This window comes from Enoplosus armatus, chromosome 9 (genome assembly GCF_043641665.1).
Source record: "Enoplosus armatus isolate fEnoArm2 chromosome 9, fEnoArm2.hap1, whole genome shotgun sequence".
NCBI lineage: Eukaryota > Metazoa > Chordata > Actinopteri > Centrarchiformes > Enoplosidae > Enoplosus > Enoplosus armatus.
In genome coordinates this window covers 12,616,363-12,639,153 of record NC_092188.1, presented here as the reverse complement: position 1 = coordinate 12,639,153, position 22,791 = coordinate 12,616,363, and the positions used below count along the sequence as shown (strand labels likewise).

At 43.6% G+C, this 22,791-nt stretch overlaps 2 protein-coding genes across 2 annotated transcripts; both read right to left on the bottom strand.

The window, feature by feature from the left end:
* Window positions 1–1,147: 1,147 nt before the first annotated feature.
* nacad (NAC alpha domain containing) lies at window positions 1,148–14,004 on the bottom strand. The gene is made up of 13 exons (XM_070911849.1): window positions 13,920–14,004; window positions 10,137–10,423; window positions 8,352–10,019; window positions 6,204–8,201; window positions 4,746–4,909; window positions 4,481–4,665; window positions 3,981–4,229; window positions 3,340–3,431; window positions 2,570–2,638; window positions 2,269–2,415; window positions 2,050–2,184; window positions 1,787–1,909; window positions 1,148–1,269 (listed from the first exon to the last, which is right to left on the bottom strand). Exons 1-13 carry the CDS (start codon window positions 14,002–14,004, stop codon window positions 1,255–1,257), a joined length of 5,217 nt encoding a protein of 1,738 aa, XP_070767950.1. The 3' UTR covers window positions 1,148–1,254.
* A 2,026-nt stretch (window positions 14,005–16,030) lies between these two features.
* Window positions 16,031–22,506, bottom strand: tbrg4 (transforming growth factor beta regulator 4). Its single transcript, XM_070912138.1, has 10 exons — window positions 22,032–22,506; window positions 21,584–21,904; window positions 20,968–21,142; window positions 20,273–20,430; window positions 20,058–20,165; window positions 19,822–19,966; window positions 18,738–18,980; window positions 18,451–18,562; window positions 18,196–18,310; window positions 16,031–16,835 (listed from the first exon to the last, which is right to left on the bottom strand). Exons 1-10 carry the CDS (start codon window positions 22,455–22,457, stop codon window positions 16,734–16,736), a joined length of 1,905 nt encoding a protein of 634 aa, XP_070768239.1. The 5' UTR covers window positions 22,458–22,506; the 3' UTR covers window positions 16,031–16,733.
* Window positions 22,507–22,791: the final 285 nt, after the last annotated feature.

Genomic DNA, 22,791 nt, shown 5'->3' with positions numbered 1-22,791 from the left:
TCAACATATTTGGTATGAGTTGGTGTTATTGCCACCACTTGTCAAAGCAGAACTGAGTGTGTGTTTTGTACTCTAATCAGTTTTGTACAATAAAGTTGATAGAAATGCATTTGGCATCTGTCTGTGCACACTTGTGTCATCTGTATTATGTGACATTATAAGAGAGTGAGAAACAGAAGAAAATGAGAGTTTAATTTCATAATGACACATCCATTTTTTTTTTTAGAAAAATGTGACATCTGAGTCTGGCACAGTGCTGGCAAAGTGTAACTGTATGGAGTATGATTAATATAGGAACATTTTAGACAGTGCAAGCAGTTTTATATACTGATTAATGAGCATTTAAAGGTCTGAATAACTGTGAGACTTGCATAAATCTTCTGGGTCCAAAAACTGACTTAGCAGTGCAAAGTATTTCTTTAATATTTGCAGACTGCCTCTGCAAAGCATGACAACAATTATATGTAATGGTAATCTTACAATGCAGCATACTTGGAATGTTTCTTTTAAAAAGCCATTCCCAGAAATTATGATTTTGCCTATTTCACCCAGTCCTTGGCATCTGCCACACATGAACAGCATGTGATGATACAGCACACATTTCACATTAAATGCCCAATGAGTAATTTTTGGACCATATAAATAACTAATTGTTTAACATTAAGACTTTGAGATATGGATGAAAAATAAGCCTTTTTCAATTGCATATACTTGAAAATAACATCATCACCAAAAAACAGTTAACTTAAGATATGATTTTGTCACTCAGTTTGAGTGATAGCAGGTTATGATTCTGTGTTGAAAGTTAGTTTTGTTCATATTTGGATCACATATGTCTATCAGAACAAAACATTTGAAACATTTTATAGATTTTACATATGACATGATCATTTCAAACACTTTAGCAAAAAGATTGGCAAAAAGAAAAGAAAGCATGGTTGTTTGGTAGATAGATGGGCTAATTCTGAAAATGGGGTAAAGAGTAGTAAGTAGTATGTTTTAAATATAGGCCTTGTGAAGTTGCAGAATGTTAAGGACTGTGCTGCTCCAAATGTTAAAACAAGTTACACCAAACCAGCTGCAATCTTTTCAGTAAAAAACAATCTTACAATGCAGTCACAGCCCACGTTGGAACAGACTTTATTTAGCAGATATTGGGGATGCAACATAGAGTAGCAGCGATACAGAAGAATCAGTGGCGTTTCGGCTTTATAGGCTGGAGGAGGGGGCCAGGAGTCAAATCATCCTCACCACTCACATGGTCAGCTCCTATAAGGAAGAGACAGAAAGAGAAAAGGGATTCAAGTAAGATAGGCACAGCCTGTAAAAATGAAACACTGAAAATACAATGTAATAAATAACATCCAGATGACAACAAAAACAGCTGATTGTCCTTCACTAAATTAGAACACTAAACACTGTCTTCCTTACTTTTGAAAATAAGACATGAGCCAAGACAACTTTTGCTAGTGATGTTAAGGCAGCTTCATCTTGCTTTCCGCCCCACCAAGACAAAATCATCTGCGTCACTTAAACAACTCAGTTATCTCAGTGTGAGTTGTTGCTGCCACCTAGTGGACAACAAACTGCACTGATGACCTACAGAAATGTAGAGGTTGCTCAGTTACTGGGGAGAAATTCTACTTGTCATTTGTCCTCTGCTCTTTCTGCTTTACCCCCCCCCCCCCATGCACTCCCCTGCTCACTGGCTATGACTCATTATTTTGTTCACCATCTGTCCTCCCTCTACCCTCTCGCTCCGTCCTTCCCCCTCCTTCCTCCTCACCATGATAGCGTTCACAATGTCATTCTTGTTGTGTTTCAGTGCACGGACTGCCTTGGCTCGTGACACATTGGCCTGAGCCATCACCAGCTCAATGTCCCTCTGCTCAAGACCTCCCTCATCCACCTGATGTGTAGAAAGAAAGAAAAGGACGGAGAGAGATTTAAAGTTAACAACAGAATAAAAGATTTTATAGAGCACTTCAACTTACTGTTCTGACATTAGTGTGATAAGCGGTCAGAAACAATAGCTTAGGCAATAAGTACCTCTTCTTCCTCCTCTTCACTCTCCTCCTTGATGGTGAGGCTGGGTGGGACAGGTGGGGCCAAGGGAGAAGAGTTCACAGGCACCTTGAATTTCTCTGCGGCTGCTTTGTGAGCCTGCTGAGACAGGTCCTCAATCTGAGAGGATTGGAGAGAAGAGATTGAGAGACAACACATGTACTAAAGCTTCAATAACTGAGAAAGACAGAAAGAAAGACTTACCTTTGCCTCGCCGAATACAATGTAAATGTCTGATGCGGGGCTTTTGAACACATCTGGTCTGCTGATGACAAACAAGATACTCTTGGACTTCCTAATGGTGATTCTGGTCACACCGTGGACTGGCTTCAGACCCAGTTTGGACATGGCCTAAATACACATATAGCAGCAGAGAGAGTGAGCAAGAAAAACAACATAGCACAAATTAAACAGCATCCTCAAAGGAACAATTGCTTTCATAATTAGTTTTGATAATATCTTTGACCACTGTATTCATTTCTTTTCATACAGCCAGTTGTCTGACCTTGCGGGCCTTCTTCTCACTGCGACTCTGTTTTGGCCTGTTCAGCCCTTCATCTGCAGAGGAGATAGACTGAAAGAAAAACCATATATAAATTACTTTACTGTAATAATATTTTTTTTATTTTTTTCAAAGGTGACTCATCCTATACCCACTTGGGTTTTTGCTGCAATTTTGCTGTTAAGCAATGCATTTTATGTTCATAGCAACAGCAGTAACAGCAGTTTGCTTAATGTACAAAACAATACTTATTTATCATGTCTAGCATTAACCACTATGGCTAAATTAAGAAAAGACCAATACCCCAAAATCCTTAAACTTCATCAATCTATCAAATATAAAGCAGGCAGGGCAATAACAGGTTATCTCTCGAGAGTGCAAGAGCAAAAAGAAGCATATATATCATGACTACTACAGAAGACCAAAAACAACATGTCAGTGATTCTTTTTCATGTTTCATGTTCTCCTTAGCTTTACTTTTAGCTTGTCATGTCAAAATCTCTACATAACACACTTTATTGTTTTCAGGCTGTTAGTGTGAAGCAAACTGTTTCCTCCTGATTGTGAAATCATAATTTCAGGATCTTGAAAAAACAAGTTATATTTCCTAACATAATCTTTGAAAGTACAACACGTTCTAGGTATTAGAAAATCAGTTTTAGTCATGTCCTCTCTGCCATGCCATACTTGTTACAAAAGGTGTTGAAAATGATATGGGGGTAACTCAGAGCAGGAAAAGATGGTTTCCAATAAAGCAGCATGAACAGACTCACCTGGGGTTCTGATGGTCTCAGTGGCTCTGGCTCCTCTAGCTCAGGCACTGACCCCTCACTCTCAGACTCATTACAGGAAGCCAGTATGGAACCTACACCAGCACATATTCAACACACATTCAAGTACATGTAAGTGAAGTGTATCATATCCTTATTGCTATAGAAACTAATTACCATAGTAGAAGTGATGAGGGCATTAGTGACTCTATCTCATTAGTGCTATGGTGATGGACAGTGTTCATTAAAAAAATCCAAAAGCTCATCTAATCATCACCAGGGAATTAAATTAGCCTATGGAAATGAATATAATTATCTTCATATACTATGTGATATTTACGTTATGTGCAATGCGCTATTGAGAACATAAGGGCAGTCTTCATCCATATGAAGAGTGTCATCTGTCATAAAAGCACAGCCACTTTAAGCTATTCTGTCCTACAGCATCAATTTATATTCAAACACAGAATAAATAAATGTGACACAGAATAACAATAACTGCATGTTTACTATTGTAGAAACACAAAGACAGATGGAAAGAGGCAGAAAGAGAAAAGGAAGGAGTGTATAGAACAGAAAGAACAGAATGAAAGAAATTTAGGGGATTCCTAAATCTGTCACATGGGAGGTCAGAAACAACTCACAATTGTTTTTGAAGGATAGGTCGATCTCTTCAGAAATCTTGTGGCTGTGGTTGATTGGACAGCCTGACTGTCTGTCGGTTATTTGGTGGGCAGAGAAAGGCTGTATTTCTCGTTGATTGGATGGACCAGACTCTTTCTGCATGGATCCATTTCTGTTTCCTGCAACTCCTCTGGGCTGGGATCTGTGACCACGTCGAGGCAATCCACCATCATCCTCACTGTCTGTCTCCTCCTCAGCAAAACTGGGACCTTACAGAGCACACATTAATTGATCATATTTCTATTAGGAAGCTCACATTTGACTTTGTTTGAACAAACGTTCTGCTTCTTTTTCATTGCTTAAAACCAACGGACCTGGAGAATAGTGCCCATTTTTCTTTTTGATTACAATCCCAACTTGCTCTTTTCACTTTTGCCAGAACTGACTGTAACAAAAATGAATTCCTCTGTGTCTACTGCACTGTGATATCAATCTTACAAGTCATAATTTCTATACTCACCTCTGCACCTGTCTTGTGTGTTCCACGTGCGACCTTGCTTAATTTGTTTGTGAGGCTGGATGTTGACATTAGGCTGAGACTGTGAATAGGACTGAGACTGGGGATGAGAAGCAGATTCTGGAACACATGCTAAATCTAGAGTCCCAGACCCAGGTGAAGACGACTCCTGGGTAGGCTGGGACAGGCTTAGCAGCATAGCAGTGGAGAATGACGGCGAAGAGACACTTGTGGCAGATGTAGTTGATGTAGAAAGGACAACAGTGACCTCTTGGAGGTTGTTGTTAGGAAGAAATTGGGAATCTTGTTGTGTTGGGGGGGAGGTAGAACAAAGCGAAGGGTTGGTGCGGCACATGGATGGTGAAGACTGTTGCTCAGCTGAGAGGACAGGTTGGGATTCCTGCACAGGTGTGGGAAGATTATCCTCTGGGTCTGTTGAGGCACAAGGTAGAGGGGAGGAGGAGGAAACAGGAGATGTTGAGGAAGAAAGTGGAGTCAGAGAATATGATATGGTATCCTGGGTAGCTGGGCTGTGGCCAGTATCTATGTTGTTGTCATTAATGTCCACTGTGATTCCTATCTGATTATCAGATAGTGGTCTGTTATCAAGCACTTCCTGTTTCTGATGTAATTCTTGGTTCATTGCCAGCACAACATTGAGGTTGTCTGGGGTATGTGTGGAAGAATTACAGTATCCATGGCTAGGACTTTTGACATCAGGACTGGGACTGTTATCCCCCGGCGTCTGCGAACCAGATTCAGCTTTGTTTGTCCCAGATGTCCTTTGTTGACAGTCTGACGATGAAGCTTTGTTGTTTGCCTTTCTGCCTTTTTTAGTTTTAAAATTGTCTGCGATCCCCTTTGACCGTCCATCTGCTGCAGTATTTAATGGAACAGAAGGTTTCTTTAGATCATCAACAGATTCAGGGCTAGAGTCAGCATGACTGCCTGTCTGGGATGCCCTGTGTTTGTTCTGCTTCCCTCTCCTCCCTTTCTTCGCAGCAATTGGTTTGTCTGTGCAAAGTTCCCCTTTAGGGGTGTGACACGCAAAGTGCTCTGTGCCATTCGGTGCAGGAGAGGTTTTTCTATCCTTTTTGTTCTTATTATCTTTCTCTTCATCTCTCTCTTTCGCTTTCTCTCCAGCTTTTTCTTCCTCATCTTCTCCTGAGTTACAAACAACACTCTGCTGTCCTCTAAAGGCATCTTTAGTCTTTGGTTCATCAACAGGTCTGTCAGTCACAGGACTGAAATCACCTTTTGTTTGGCCTTCCGTCTGAGGCTCCACCATCTCTGGTTCTGACGGAGAACCAGCATTTTCCATCTTGTCTTGGCAAGCTCTTCTTGGTCTTGATTCATTAGATTTACATTTAGGAGTAAAGGACCCAAAGGATCCGTGTAGCAAAGAAAATGCTGTATTACTCTCTGGAGTGATTGTCTGACACTCTGGACTAGTATGACATCTTGACATCTTGGTTTTATCTGGTGAACTGAGATATTGGTTTGTTAGAGCTTTGTTCACTTGACTTTCAACTAATGGCACTGAGATTCTACAGATACCTTCTTTTGAGGATTGTGTCTGGGTTGTGTCTGATGTCTGGTTTATGGAGCTGCCAGTTGGTTCTTTGTCTTCATCAGAAATTGTGTCAGAAACCTGAGGTGGCATCTCCTCAAGTGGAATATTAGATACAGACTCTCTAACATTGACACTCATACTCTGGGGTCTCACTTCCTCTGACAGAGCATTCAGACTTCCACACATGGCTGCTTCCAAGGAGTCAAAGGCAGAGTCATTGTTATTGTTAGAATTCTTCCAAGTGTCTTGTATTTGTGTGTCTGTGTTATCTCCATCATTGTCTGGATTTAGATTACTGACATCATCCTCTGGGAATCTGGAGCTTCCATCCTCTCCTCCCCCTGCTTCTGAGATCTCCTCAATCGACTTCCAATGGGCCAAGTTGGACTCAGAAGCTCCCTCTCCTACCAATTCTTCATCCGCCATCCGGTCCCTCTTTCCACACAGACTGTTGTTATCTTCTTCATCCAGAACAGAACCCAGAACATTGTCGTAATTTTCACACACTTCACTGTTCATGTTGGGAACCACGGCCGTTTGTGTGCTTTGACCCTCTGTGTCACACATGAGCAGACTCTCCGCCTCTAACTCGTACCTCTTCCCCAGAGACAGGGAGAGAGACTCCCCTGCTCCCCAGACACCAAACTCAGCCCCTGATGCTAATCCTAGACCAAACCCTAGTCCCATCCTGTCATCACACCATGCCCCAGCTCCAGGACCCATGTCCCTGCTCGTGTCTGTTTCTGAGTTTTCCCTCTTTGGTGAGATGGCAAGGGGAGAGTGTGGGGATCCAACAGCTCCCAGCACACCCTCATCAGTAGTCAGAGTGTTTTCCCTCAGGTTCTCCTGGGCAGAGTCTCCAGGGCAGTGTTCAGGGGTCAGGGCCAGATTGTCAGCAAGTTCTGAGATGACCTCTGGAGAGGCCGAAACAGGGATATTACTGGGGTTGGGACTAGAGTCTTTAGGGCAGGAGAGAAAGAGAACACCTTTATTCAAGTCATTGGTGGCAGTGGTCATACTCAGAGAGGGACCAGAATCAATGCTTCTACACTCCACACTCATAGACTCAGCTGAGGTATTCCCATTCTTCTGGTCAAGCTCAATGTCACTACACACGGCCTCTGCCCCTCCAGATTTCACATCAGATTTATTGGAGAAAGACTTTGATAATACAAGTCTACTTGCTCCTACAGTTCTGTGGCTTTCTGGCTGATAATGACGAGGCTTGATGAGCAATTTGAAAGAATCTCTTTCTGGTTCTTCTGTTGGTTCTTCTCCTGAATAATCATTGCTCTGTTTCAAATCAACATCTTTCATCTGGGGATTTTCCTCAGCCAATTCTTCTGGGCAAACTGAACTGTTAAGGTCTGTCGTCTCCTGCGTGGAAGTGGCAGAAGGAGGAGAGGTGTGGGACTCAGCAGCAGGGTCTGGTGGAGCATGAATGACAACAGGAGTGGTGGAAGGGTTCAAATGAGGGCTGTCTTTAGGGTGCTCAAGAGGGTTGGAGGATCCAGATATATCCATCATCTCGCTCTCACTCCCACTCTCATCCAGGTTGCTGGAGGACTCCTGCTGACAAGAAATTGCTTGTGAATGACCGGACAGTTTCTGGTGATCCACTGATTTGTCTGTGCTCACTTGTGTGTGTAAGGGTTTTGTCTGACCTATTTCACTGGCAGATTCCAGTTCAGGGTCTGGCTGGGGTTCAGGGTGTTTAGATTTATCTAAAGGTTTGGGTTCTATATTGTTTCCTTTGGGGTGGGCAGCAATGGCTTCAGAAAGACAGGTGGCTTTTGGGTGATCCATTAGTTTGTCTGTGCTCAGTTGTGTGTGCAAAGGTTCAGTTTGAACTGTTCCAATGGCAGACCCCTGTTCAGGTTCTGGTTGGATTTCAGTCGGATCAAGTGCATCCATTGGTGTGGGTTCTAGTGATTGTGCATGCCTCTCAGTGCTGTATAGACGTTCATCTTCCTCCCCATTATAGGAGGCAGAATCTAATGAGTCATCTGTATCGTCTTGGAAACAGAAGGATTCGTCCAACCCCTCATTGATAGATGTCTCTGAAAGTGAATGAAGGAAGGATGCTGAGCTGTCCTCATCTGTAGGATCCTCCACTGCTTTGCTATCATGCTTCCCCTTATCCTCTTCCTGCTCTTCTTCTTCCTCCTTTTCCTCCTCTTCTACCACTTTAACCTCAACCTTAGCTTCCTCACCTGCCTCATCATCAACGTTACTGTCACCATCTTCATTATTTTCATCATTGTCATTACTGTCAGCAGCACCATTAGCATTGCAATCAACATCATCATCATCATCATCATCATCATCATAATCATAATCATCATCATCCTCTTCATCATCATCATCATCGTCGTCATCTTCAACATCTGCCTCCTCCTCTCCTGCCGCATATGCATTAACATCCTTTCCTTCATTTCTGTCATTAACCTCTCCTATTTCATTCTCTTCCTCTGTGGGGAAGAGTGTGATTTCCATTGAATCAGCCTTAAAGATGAGGCTGGTGTGGAGGGGAAAGGAGATGAGGGAGGCAGGGATCATCCTTTCCTCCTCTGGTATATCATCAGCGCAGGCTGCCTGGGAGAACAAGAAAGAACTGGGGCCGAGCCTACCAAAGGCTCCAGGACAGAAGGCATCCAGGGGGATGACAGGTGAGTCAGGGCTAAGGCTAGATGAAGCCATGGTCATGTTCTCTGAGTCAGGAGTCAAGGCAGTGGAGGGTAGTTCTGAGTGGTCATCCATCTGTCCATAATGTTCCTCTGATATACATGCCTCCAGTTGCAGTTTCAGGCCTGTCTGCATGGGTTTAGAGTACTCTGCTCTTCCTGCACTGGCCTCTTCCAGAGGACAGAGTGAGCTTTCAGACTCGCCCCCATCTTCCTGGGAGTCACTGCTACGGCTGCTGCTGCTCCTTAGAGGGGATGTATCCTCAGTCACCCAGCAAGGACGACAACTTTCTCTGGAAATCTTGATCTCTTCCCCTTTTGGTGCCTCTTCCTCCTCGAGTATCACTGTCCCTGTTATACCAATCCGTGTATTCATGACAAAATCCTCAGGACGGTACAGGCAGAAGTCCCCTGAACTACTCTGGGCTACATCCGGACCTACTCGTCCCTTTTCCTCCCCAACTTCATCTCCAATCTCTGATAAGGAGCTAACAAAGCAAGCAGGGGCCTCCTGCGTTTCTTCTGTGAGGAGCAGGTTGGGAGAAGTGGAGGGGGATGTGGAAGATGTGTAAGAGGAGGTCCAGCTGCCTCCCTCTGCAGTGATATAAGAGCCAGAGGGAGAAGTGAGAGGGGAACAGAGGTCCTCACTGTCTGAGGGAGAGCCAGGGGATAATGGGCAGGCTGGAGAGCCAGGATATGAATGATGTTTAAGGTGCGAAGAGCGGGAAGCCATCTTGATTGGGGTGGAAGGGGCGGTATAGTATAGGTCAGGGTCAAGAGAAGAGGGCACACCCACTCGAAGTGGGTCAACAGCATAGGCTGGCTCAGAGAAGGACAAAGCAACTGGACAGGCCAGCTCAGAAAAGGAAAGGGAAGGCACTTCGTCTTGAGAATGGGTCTGACTCTCTTCCTGGTTGTCTATCAAATTGTCATCTGTTGTGATTGGCTCTAGGGAGGAGGAGGATGGGAAGGCAGGGTTATGAAAAGGGGTGGGGAGTATGGTTTGGGGCTGCAGAGGGCCTTTTTGCTGATCCTGCTGTTTTGGGGGGCTTTGGGCTTGGCTTTCCTCTTTGCTGGTTTCCAGCTGGGTCTCTTTTGCTTGTGACTGAGGATCTGAAAAGCTTGGAATAGCTGGCAAAGGGATAGCCTGACCACTTGGCTCAACTAGGGATTTCCCTTTCTGAATCTCTGTTGTTTTGAGCAGTGTCTCTTGACCCATCACCACTCTTGTGTCAATGGTCTGTGGCTCTTGATAGTCACTCTCCACCTCAGAACCAGTCAGGACCTGGGAATAACACATTATACATCCATATTAAAGTTCATATCAGTGTACCACTAAAATGTGTCTAGCAGCATATCTGCTGTAAAATTGAAAACATGCTCATACACACATAACACACACCTTGATTCTCTCCATTTTAACAGGGACATGGCGGCCACAAGGTCCATGACCACCTAACTTTCCAGACAATCTGGGTGTGTTGTTGTTGCGATGGTCAGAGCCTTCAGGTTGAGGTCTTGGAGTACCAGAGGAGCTAGGTGTTGCATGAAATAGTCGTGGTCCAAATGGGGAGGTGCATGCTGGGAGTAGCTTCTGAGGAGTACTAGGAGAAGGGCTAGAACCACTGTCACTAGGGGAGGAGCCACTGTCACTAGGGGTGGAGTCAGTAGACGGGTGTCTGGTCATGTCTGAAAAACAGAACAAATCTATGTAAAACAACTGTTTAAATAAAAGGAAGGAGCAGTTGCATCTTGAATTAAGGAAAAAGGGGGTACTTTATGGTAAATGTATGATAAATTTTAACTGTAGTGAGTAATTAATAAAGAAGTAAGATCAACCGAGTTCAATTAGCTGAATTATCTCAGTACCACGACACTAGACGTGATGTGGAAGGCTATGCCTCCTTTAGTGTACAATAATAGACTTTTTATGTCTTCAGTTGACCTTTATTTTTCTTCTCCCACACAGTAACTGAGAGAAAGCTATAAAAAGATGTCACCAAAATGTCAGTCAGTAGATTAACCAAATGTCTCTCAGCTCTGTAAAGTATGTTACTCTGACACTGCAAATGGCTTTGGAGAGCAAAACAATCACCAATATTGAAAACATCGACTATTAGCAGGCTGTTTTGGAATGTTTTTTTGAAAAGTGTTTGAAATTGAATAATACGGCCTGTAGTGGCCCACCATAAGGCTGAACTCAAAACATGGAAATGGAAAACAATGCTTCTCTACATTCACTACATTCTCTTACTTTACCTATCCAAGTTTCTGCATCTCTCTTTCTCTTTCTGTATCAACATGCACAATTGCACAATTAGCCAGAGGCAAAAAGGAACTGTTATTGAATTACGGTGTTCTCTGTCCTCTTGTCCTTCTAGACCAAGCTATCATCTTCATAACTGTCATCAGGAATGGGGAAATCACTGAGATGAAATGACAGGATGAATTAAAGAAATGGGGTCAGGGGTGAGTGGGGGGATTTTCTGTATGACCAAGAAAGGGAAAGCAAACGGAAAACAATAGAATAAAACACTGTATTCTTCATTTGTTTCAGTTCTAATGCTTCTCTTCGATGATTATATTATGTCGGATTGATTACCATAACACAAAACCATACATTCACAGTAATATCCCTGAAGGATGTGGCGTGAGCCTCTTTTTCTATAACACACAGGGAGGGAACAGAACCTTCATTTGCTCTCTTAACTGGGCCATTGCCACGGTGACCTCAATCCACATGCTGATTGGCCATTATAACACACAAGTGGCTCAGCTCTGTGCCAGCCACAAACACACTTACACACACTTGCTCTGCCAGGAACCCAGATATCACTCACTAATTCACTCTCTGTATCCCCTCCTTTGTCTCACTCCCTCAAAATTTCTCTCTTTACTTTTTCCTGTCTAATCTTCTTCTCAATCCTGTTTTATACATGGATATATAAATAGCTGCCTCTCCTTTTTTCACTTTTAGTTGTGACTCTTTGCTTCCTTCTTTCGCCTCCATGTTCTTTTTTTCTTTTCACATAGTACATCTCCTTTGCTTCTCCTCCCTCGCTGCTCTCTTGCCCTGCCTGTGGTGGTGGGATGCAGTCATCAGCACTTAGCAGCTCTGCCTGATCACTGCCCCACTAATAAGCTCTAGGTGTGTTTGCGTGCGTGCTGAGTCATGCATCAGAGACTAAAACCTGCCAGTAATCAGAGAGATGCACAGTCTAATATGGTTAATGGGTAGCCCATGTGATTGTGATTGTTTCTTCCTGCATGGCCTAATCAAAAGGCACCTAGCTTCAGTGACCATGCAAAAGCGAACAAAATCCAATAATTATGCCACATCTGATTTATAGAAAATTAAGCAATACAACTACAGAAATACTCTATCTTCCTCCCTTATATGCTAGGCATTGGAATCATATGTAAGAACAGCATACTATTGGAACTACTGTTTTGCTAGGCTGCTAAACAAGCTAGTGACATTATGTCTGTTAGCATAACTGTCAGTCTCCGTCTCTTTGCGGCAGATTCGGTGCTGCAAATAGTCTGTGTATGATGTCTTCCTCTCTTCCCCTCTCTGGCCCAGCCTGGGAGTCTCCTCTGGGGGAAAGCAGTGAAATCGAACACCCGGCTTGCCATACGAGGAGCAGGCCGCAGCGAGCTGAGCAGAGTGGAGCTGCGTCACAGAGGCTGCAGCGCTGGCCTGTCAGCCCCAGGGGAAGCCTCTATTTCAGCTATGGCTCAGAATGAGCCACAAAGAGGCACCCCAATAGTCTCATATGCTTCTATGTCTTTCTCTATCTGCTCCCCTTCTTTTGACATAATCAATCCTCTAACATCTCCTATTTCTGCAAGTATGTGCCAGAATACAAGTTGTAACTTCAGCAACCCGACAATTCTCTCTCCTCCCTCCTCTGCCAAAATTCAGGCCAAGAAAGCTTAAAATAATTTCAAGCCTAAGAACAGATCAGGGCAATGATGAAGTTAAAGCAGGTTAATTTCCAAAATAGCAAACCACTGAAAACTACTTCCAGCAGAAAGGAGGCAGGGAGTTTTCTTAAAAGCCATTGAGGTTATCCATCATAACTGTCAGCTGTTTACAACAGTATACACTGTACTCATGAAAACTATATTGTGTGCAGCACAGTAGTCTCAAGCTCTTCCAGTAACGACATTCTCACTCTGTCCATTATTGCCTGGCTGTAATCAAGTGGACTTTAATTAAATCTTGACCCTCCCAATCTCTCATCTGCACTGACCCAACCTTACCTACCCCTATTTCTCTCTCTTCTCATTTCCCTTTAATTACTTATTTCAAGATTTCACAACTTCAGATCAGCCTTTACAGCAGCAACATGAGCAATAACTGACAAGATAAAACAGTTGGCAACAACAGCAAAAGCTCTTGTGCTTGTGTGGTTGTGTTTGTGTGTTTCTACAGAGTGCTGCCATGCTGCTGTGTCATGCTCCTGCTGAGGCTGGGGGAAGGGAGGAGCCACTCTACACTGCCCTTACAGCTCGCAAAATTGCTGGGGGGATGTGGATGCAGATGGGGTGGCACCGGGGCTGATGATGGGGCAGTGGGAGGAGGGTTAGGGTAAAGAGGTAAGGGGAAGATGGGGCTGGGTGGGATGGGATGGGATGTGGTGCTGGAGGGAGGGCAATTACAAAAAGGTTTCGGAAGTCAGATTTTGCATTTAGACGAGAGCTTGTTGTTGTTAATTAGGATTTAGTGATGAGGAGTGCATAGAGGCAGGGAGTTGACATTTCTTGGGTGGAGGCTTTGGGGAGGCTGCTAACAGCTGGGAGCTGGAGGGGGAGACAACATGCAGTTTAGTGAGGAGGCTAACATGGAGCTTACTCAGACTGCACATGTCAACAGAAAGACAGAAATGACCAAGCTCTAAACTGACTGTTTTCCACATGCCAGTTTCAAGCAGATAGTGTTTACCTAACATTCTCTTACACTTTCACAAGCCCAATAGTCTTTATATGTCATGCCATGCTTTCTATCCTGCTAACTCTCTCCCTCTCTCCCCTCCTGCCCCAATCTATTTAACACTATCGACTTGCTCTACACTATCCTCATCCTCTCTTCTCAACTATGTCCTGGTCTCTGTCCTCGATCGTATCTACCTTCTTCATTACACCATTCTCCCTTCTCCATCCCCAACCCCAGAGGCCCTACCTGGTCCAGGGAGCCCTGTCTCCTCAGCTCCCGGCTCTGGATGTTTGTCGGTGGGGACAGATCTGTGAGCGCTCTCCCCCGGCATGCTTCTCGCTGGCTCTGACGCAACAATAAACCATACAGCCGGAACAGACAAGGTGAACAGGGAGAGGGAGTGAGAGAGTGAGAGGAGGAAGAAGAAGAAGAAGGGGAGGGGGGAGCTGAATGCTCAGCGACCCAACACTCAGATCTCCCCTGCAGCACGTGTCTGTCTATGTGTGTGTGTTTGTGTATGAGACAGAATGAGACAGACAGAGGGAGAAAGAGTGAGGGTGAGAGATGGGAGTAAAGGCTGGTCTCTCTCTCTGTGGTGCAGCACAGTGATGCTGCTGTTGTGGGCGTGTGTTTTAGAGCCTCATGATCCAGTTCATCTGAATATGTGTGAGTGTGTGTGTAGAATCTGAGAGGGAGCTGCAGTATTCTCTCTTGATGCCCAATTCCTGCTTCCTTCCCTCCCTCCCTCCTCCTCCTCCCTCCCTTCCTTCCTTCCTGTACCCCCCCCCCCCCCCCCGCCATTAGCCAAGCTATGACTGGATCTTGGGAGATGATGTCAGCAGATTTCCGCTGCTCTCTCAGTGCTGCCCTCAACCTTGAAGGAAAGGACCAGTACTGCAAAAACAAGCAGATGATGGAGAAATAAAGTAAAAGAAGGGGGATTCAAGGAAAACAAAACAAACAGGGCAAAGGGAAACTGAGTCATGAGGGGAGAAACAAAACCTAAAAGTCCACTGCTAATTATACCTTCTGCCTCCTGCTCTGATTACATCCCCAAGGAATCAACAGGGAGACATTTCCCCCAAGGGCAGCTATAGCATCTGTCTCTGCTCCCCACCTCTCCAGCACTCTTGCTTGTTCTCTTCAGTTTTTCTTACAACTTTTAAAGATAACAAGTGAGGGGGGGAAAAAGGGTAGGAAATAGAAAGACAGAGAGGGGGCGGCAGCACTGAGCTGAAATGATCAGCAAGGGTAGTTTCCATGGTAACCCAAAATTTCCCATGATAGAGTGCCAGCTCAGCAGAAATGGTCGCCGCTTTACTGGATAATAGTCTAATAGCCTCCGTGCAACCCAATTGGTCACAGCAGCACCTCTCAGGTGCAGAGCAATACTGTCTGTTCCATTATATATATATATATATATGCTGTGTGTTTCTGCACCTTTCTGTCTTTGCTGCTGTGACTTGTACATTTCCCCGCTGTGGAATTAATAAAGTCTATCTTAATATAATACAGTTTATGTGGTGCATTTGGGTGGCAATAAGGCTTCATTGTTTACTTTATTAAGAAGGAAACTTAGTATTTCCACATCTTCTGTTCATTAGCCCTGCCTGAACACATTGGCTGCACCAACACACTGCTAACCCATCAGACAAGAGATACTATGACCAAGGATTTCAATACTGGAAGTGCTAGCTGGGCTCTCTGTCAACGGTCCATCAATCGATCCATTAATCCCTGAATATCGGGAAGAATGAGGTAGGCACCATGCCTCTGGATCATGTGATGCTTTATCAGAGTAACAATTCATTTTTGTGTTTGTCGTTTCCTGTCATGTCATTTGCCTCCCTGGCTTTGTATTATTTTTTGGCTCCCTCTCAGTTTGACTCATTTTCTCTCCTCTGCCCTGGCTTGCATTTGTCAGTCTTCTTCTCTCTGCCAGTCAACAGCCTCTGATGTCAGTGTGCTGCTGCTGCTGCTGCTGCCCATGGAGTTGTGTAAGCAGTTTCAGGTCAGCAAAGTGTTTATCTGAGAATCGTACGCTTGCTGTCTTTTCATAACAATGCTGTTGCTCTTCAAGAAACATGCACATTAACACACAAACATGGATTCAGTATGACATTAAAGAATATCCATTCAAATTTAACGGAGTACTTGAGGAAATGAAACATGTACAAATGCATCCATTACCCAAACTTGCTATATTTAGTGATTTTAATGCATCTTATTTCATACTGCAAACCAAAAAATAGCTGATAAAAGAATAGACTATTTAAGCACTGGGTGAACACAATAACTCGTCATTTTTGTTAGCAAAGCTGTGATAAGACTCATCAGCCCTGCTCCGTGCTGCTCCAATAAATGTTTGCTAATAATACAGATGCACTCACACACACACACACCAGTATGCCAGAGAGGTGTGCCATTAGCAGTTAGATGTAAAATGAAACATATTCTGTCTGAATACCACACCAAATACAATCTATGCAAGCCCCTGACGGTACACACCCTAACTAAATGTGCACATCACACACATGCCCCACATCCTGAGTCTCAAATCTGCAAGGCGTATCGTTAATCTCGTGAGAATTAAAAGCCAGAACAAGTAAAAATGGCAATAAAACTATTTATTCCCTCACAAGATGACACACATTCACAGAGATAATTAAGTTATTCCAACATGCCGATACTAAGCGCAATCTTTTGGCCAAAATTCTACAAATGGCCAGGGTGCTTCTGTTTTGACAGTTCACTCGCAGATGCAAAGACTCGATCATATCATTTCTACAGAAGGACTCGCTGTTGTGTTTATTTCTGTCTCTCTCTGGCTCCAAACTCTTGCTCGTCATCACCATGGAAACAGGGAAAGCCCCACACGTTACCAAGGGAACCAGAGTAAAAATATGATGATTTTTTTTTACAAAGTATGAGAGAGCTTTTCTGCAATGCTGCTCCAATCTGAGTGTGAACGTGGGTGTTCGTGTGTATTCCCTGTGGTCCCATTTGGTTGGGAAAGCTCTGATTTAGCTGAGTCTGCAAATTTGCTCAAGACTGATCGGTTCACTTGGCCATGTCCTCGGCCACAGCCTTCCCCATTTTATCCTTCAGGTACGCCAATTTTTGCCAGTCTGTCTTCAGCTCCAGCCACTCATAGTATGGCACCTGAAATAGGACAAAAAGGATGGATTTAAAAACATTTCTTTAAAGAGCTGATGAGCAAGTACCTTCTCATTAACTGTGAGTGCTTAAAAGAAGGCAATTGTGAAACTCCTTTTATTGTTATATATTTATACTCATTAAAAAAACATGAATTATCACCCCACAGTATGCCTCCACCAGCCAGTCAAGTTGCAGTTCACATCCAGAATGTATCCAGATATAATATATGTACTGAATACTTGGAAGGAATTGAGTAAAAAGGTATGAAGTGTATTTTCTGGCTAAATGGAAGTTATCACTATATTGATGATTCATATGTATGATTCCAGTGAATATACATTGTTGAACTGATTAATGAAGGATTATCATGGATGTATTGGCTAAACAGGTACACATGTACTTGATTACTATGTAAAGATGGATTCTTATCGAGTATAGCTACACAAAATATGGTGCTTTTGTTTTCTCCTGGCATTTTTAGATGCAAAGCCTCTCTATGAGCTGTAGGTGAAACTCACTCACTCACAGGATAACGATTAGCTAAGCACACTCAAATACTGTTTGCAGTAAAGTGATTTCAATAAGTGAGTAAGTGAAAGGCCGAATGGACGAGATGGAGGAAAGCCCGTACTGTGCTAGTTATTGCCAAAATGGCCAAATAATGTTTTCCCAGGACATTATGTCGTCACAGTGACCTTGACCTTTGACCACCAAATTCTAATCAGTTCATGCTTGAGTCCAAGAGGACGTTTGAGAAGAATTTGAAGGAATTCCCTCAAGGCGTTCCTGAGATATCACGTTCACAATAATGGGAAGGACGGCTGGACAACCTGAAAACATAATGCCTCCAGCCACTGCTATCGTTGGTGCAGAGACATAATAAAAAAGGACAATGCTGGTTTTAAGTCTCAGGTAGACACAGTTGCTCAGTTAACTCATCGTGCAGCACTGCAAACCTGAGAGGCAAGTGATGCTACTGTTGGCTGAGGAGATTGGCCTAGATGAGACAGAGCTGCGACTGGAGCTCTATTTATACCACAGACTGCAGCGGGACCCACCTGACTCTTAGCTCTACCAAAGTATTAAGTCCATTGTTTGCATAGCCTTCGACTGTCAGATACAGCAGCAGCAGTGCTGCTTCTCTGCCTCTGTCTATTGAATTATGACTCACTATCACAGCAAACACAACATACCAGAGAATTCCTTTTGCAATTGGCTTTAGTGAGTGTGTAATGAAAAACTGATCTGAAGTAACTTGATCACTGTTGAAAAAAAAAGAAAAAGCTTTTACTTTGAAGAGACTAAAACACAGTCACAAATACTGCTACAAAGATGGGTTATCCGATCTCCTGCCTCTCCCTACCTCCACGGTGATAAAGCCAGCCAACTGGAGATGCCGCTTCATCATGGCAAACCGTCCCAGAAGGTCTTTACTCTTTGAGCCAAAGTTAGGAAATTCCCAAGCCAAGAAAGCAAGCCTGAAAACATATGGAGATGAGAGCAAAATAACTTTAGACAGCTAGAGCAAAAGAAAAGCAGATGCAATATTCAAAACGAAAAAAAAGCAAAAATAAATCTTTAACAGCCCAAGCCCACACGAGTCTCCTCTATGACTCACCGCCGTGCCCCTACAGGTAAATCCTGGTCTCCTCCTCCGCTGGGTAGATGAGGCGCTTTCATCATTAACATGTCAACTGGTTTGTTGTCACAATCCACTACCAGCTCACCTTCTGATTAGAGAAGGGCATGTCAGTTGTAAAAAAGCCCTCTGACTGAATGACACAGCACTTACAGTTTACAGAGAGATGTGGTGAATGTTGCTTTCAGTGTAAAAGTCTTGTAAAACTCAGACAGTGTGACATGTATGTGATCTCAAAGTATATATATGGGCTATCTCTATCTTACCAATAGTCCATCCATACACAGTGTGAACCCCAGTGCGAAGGGCCTCTGTGCTCCCACCCACCAAACTCTGTAGAGCCTCTCTTAGACTGCTCTGCAGGGTGGAGAGGGGGGAGCTGCTGGCCGGGACAGACAGGGGACTCAGGGAGGATGGAGTATCTGAGGAACCCAGGTGCTCTAAGTGGAGAGTAGCAGCAATGTGGAGGAGCTTCAGCTGATAGCTCTCCACTCGACTTGGACTGTCCTCTAAGACAACAGAAAAAGAATGATTGCTGACAACCCACACTGGCATCAGTGCTTTTCAAAACCACTTCAAGAATGTTTTAGTAATCAATACTATGCATCATGTCTGTGGGAGAAAATGGGATTAATGTCCCAGTCTAACCAGAAATCTATTGGTGCTGCACTGCCATCTACTGAGCCAGAGTGGTATGTTGGCAGTGAGCATGATGATGACAGTGATGTTTAAGCATTGCAAATGTAAAGATAAAACAGCTTCAAATGTGGACATGCTTATTACTACTTATGTATTTTATTTAATTATAATCTGTCGTTTTTAAATAATTTCATCAGGATACGTACATATATATAGTTATAACATGCACACAAGAGCTGAAACTAAAGAATATTTTCATCATGGATTAAAATATTCATTATTTTTCTAATTAATCAATTTTATCTAAATGATATCAAACTGAGAAAAGCAGCAAATCCTTAAATTTGAGAAGCTGGAATCAGAAAACGTTTCCCATTTTTAGCATGACTAGCAATTTTTCAGGTCTATATACTACATTCTTTATTGTGTTTTGTGAAATATTGGTTAATGCTAATTTTCACAGTTGATAATGTTGCTATAGCCTGATTACATGCTTTGTTGTTTCTGTCACTTTTCTTCTTGAGGCATGTGCAGGGGGCACTTTTTACCAGGTGCCTGAACCACTTTCACCAGCCTCTCCTAGTTTTGAGGAGCAGGTGCTTTACTCCAATGTTCCCCTGAATTGCTGACAATGTGTATCTGCATATTTATAAATTCACTATTTATCAAAAGCAGGAAAGAAGAATGAACGGCCACAGCTGTGTGTCTTACCTGACAGTTTGGTAACGTGATTCTGTTGTGTGAGGGAGATGAGGTATTGGGGCTTGGCCTGCTGTAGCACACACAGAGACCAAACCACATCTGTGTGCAAGAAGGGCTCCAGGCCTGAGAGAGAGTCCTCCAGCACAGAGTGTACCTTTACACACAATGGCACACATAGAGGAGTAAAGATAGGAAGTAGAAGCAACCATGTGCAGTCAACAGACAGCCTTTAATATCATTAGTACCTTGCTATAGAACTCTTCTCCTTTGCTGGGCTGGAAGCCCAATCTGGCAAAAGTCATGAGCAGATTACAGAGCTGAAGAGTGCTGTACGTCTGTCTGTTTGTGTAGTGCTGGTGAAACAATGTACAGAGAGAGTGACACAGTGAGCAAGAAGAAATCATTCAAATGATTAGACGTTAAGCACTGAATTGGAGGCCATCTTAGGTGTATGACTGACCTCAGCAAAGGCCTCAAAGAGAGGGATGTGGAGCCATTTGAGGAAGCCCAGTGATTTAGCACAGCGTGTGACGTCAGCAGAGCTGAGCTCAGGGACTCTGGGTAACAACTCCGAGGCCATTCGCTGAAATACCTGAGAATTGTGGAAATTCAACTTCCCTGTAGAAGGGCAAAGACTAAGTTATTACTGTTAGCATGATACAGTATGTTACTGATCAGGCAGTGCTTTACTCCGTTCGGACTTGCACTAGACATTAAGCTGTTTACCCATGAGAATCTTTGCCACTAGCCTTTAAAAAGATTTATGTATGAATTAAAAAGATTTAAATAGTACCAACAAAAGATACTTGCATAAAAAACGGACAGTTGTACGGACATTAAAGTTTACATTTTCAGTGTTACATCCAACTAAATAAAGTCCCCTTTCTATTGTCTCGTATGACTTCACTGGTCCAGGTTGAAACATACTATAGCTTTCTCTCAGCTAGCTTCCAATTTCCTGCCTGCTTCGAACTTTATCTGAATTCACTTTAAGCTAATCCTTAAAACATCCATATAATCATGTCAAGAAGACAAGATGAAAGCAGGTAATAAAGTAACAGATGGGCCAATTTAGACGTGGATGTAAACTATATTCATTTGGTTTATGCGTGCCTTCAGTGTTACTGGATATGTTACAATCATCGGTGTTATTACCGTATGCAAACGCCATGTCCAGAATCAGTGGAGCGGTGAACTCTGACGACGGCTTCTGGAGAAGGTGGTAGGACAGAGCTCTGAGCAGCGGGACAGATCTGCGGTTCTGAGCTGCCAAAGACACGCAGACTTTGCGGATCTCTTCTGCTTTAAAGCTCTCTGCGAGCTCCATCGCCTGCAATAGAGACAGATAGAAGGGCTACACTATGGTTTTGGATTATGGATGAATCATACCTTCATCCACAGGTGTTCATGCTGTACTGTTCATAGGTGTACACTTTTTTGTCCAAGACATGCAGTGGTCACTGTTTTCACAGACTGGCCTCTCCAGACTTCAGATATATTCTAGCCTGCATACCCATCAGTGACTAAGTAAATATCATTTGTTTTTTACTATATGCTTACATTTTATACTATTAAACACATATATGATTTCTCCTTTCAATGATCTTTTGACATTACATTCAAATTCTTTCTGCAGGGAAAAATAGTTTACAGCAATTCACATTCTGTTTCCCAACTACCTGGTCTAGTACTGCATATACGAGGTTAAGGCCAATTTAACATGTTTAACTGAGCCTTTAACTCTGTGTTAAATAGTGATGGATGTTTTTACCTTGTCTTCAAGTCTGTCTATCAAGGTAGGTGACATGTGTTGTCCTTTGGATATTAGTGCACTGACAGTTTTAGCATCAGCGATTTCAGTCCAGCGCAGTTCCAGCTGTTTTAACACAGCATTCACTATTGTCACGTCCTGCTGTCTTTTCCTGCCTGCTCCCCAATCTGCCAGATAGCCCAGCTGCTTGTAGGATAACCTGCGGACTCGCCACAGGACCTCAGTCTGGACAGAACTAAGTACTGAATCAGTGGAGGGCCCACCCATAATCCAGAGAGCTCGCAAGACAGACACTAGAGTGCTGTTCCACACTGAAGACACCTGGATGAAAACAAAACACACACAAAAAGGAGTAATTTATCGTAACGGGAGAACATAAAGGCTTGGATAAGATGTCAATCACCTTACATGATGACAGTGCCAGTCTACCCGTATCTGGCTTCCTTACCTCTCGAGATAAGGTATCCATCATATCCAGTAGCCGTGAATCTGTCATGAGTTCTGGTTGTTGTTGCTTAAACTTGCCCTTCGTCCTTAGCACCAACTGAGTCCACTTCATCAGAGCATTAGCAGCCTGATTACCGTTTCCTCCATGTTCTGCCCAGGCCAGCAGGACATCCTTTGGCACTGCTGCCTTTTCCACCAACTCATCCAGCTGGGTGCGAGTAGGCATGTTTGGAAAGGTGTCTTCCTTGGTAATTGTCCTTCCCTCACACATTAACCTCTCTGTGACCCATGGCCAGCCCTGAGCCCTCTGCACCTCTGCAGGCACAGCCACAGGCGGAGGCAGACGGGCAATAGCAGCAGCAGCTGAAGCCTGGGAGGAGGCCCTGCTGAGCAGGCGGGCATATCTGCCCAAGAGGCGGCTGGCCATCAGGACTGAGAGACAAGACAGTGGCTACAAGTAGGAAAGGAGAGCAAAAGTTTCAGCAGCAGCCAGTGTCACCATCCCACATCCAACCTAAGGGAGGCAGGAAGGGTTGACAGGTTAAAGAAACAACTCAACAATGAGCCGAACCTTCATTTGTTCAATTCAATTTAGCAACAATTACATACTGTCGAATATTCACTTTAATGTCAACCAAATGCTTCAACCATCTTTCATTGGCCATTTGTGATAAATATAGAGCTCCTGGGTAGTGTAATGTTACAAACAAGGGAATACTGGTTGTGTAACTTATCTGAGGTACACAATGACAATTAAGTAG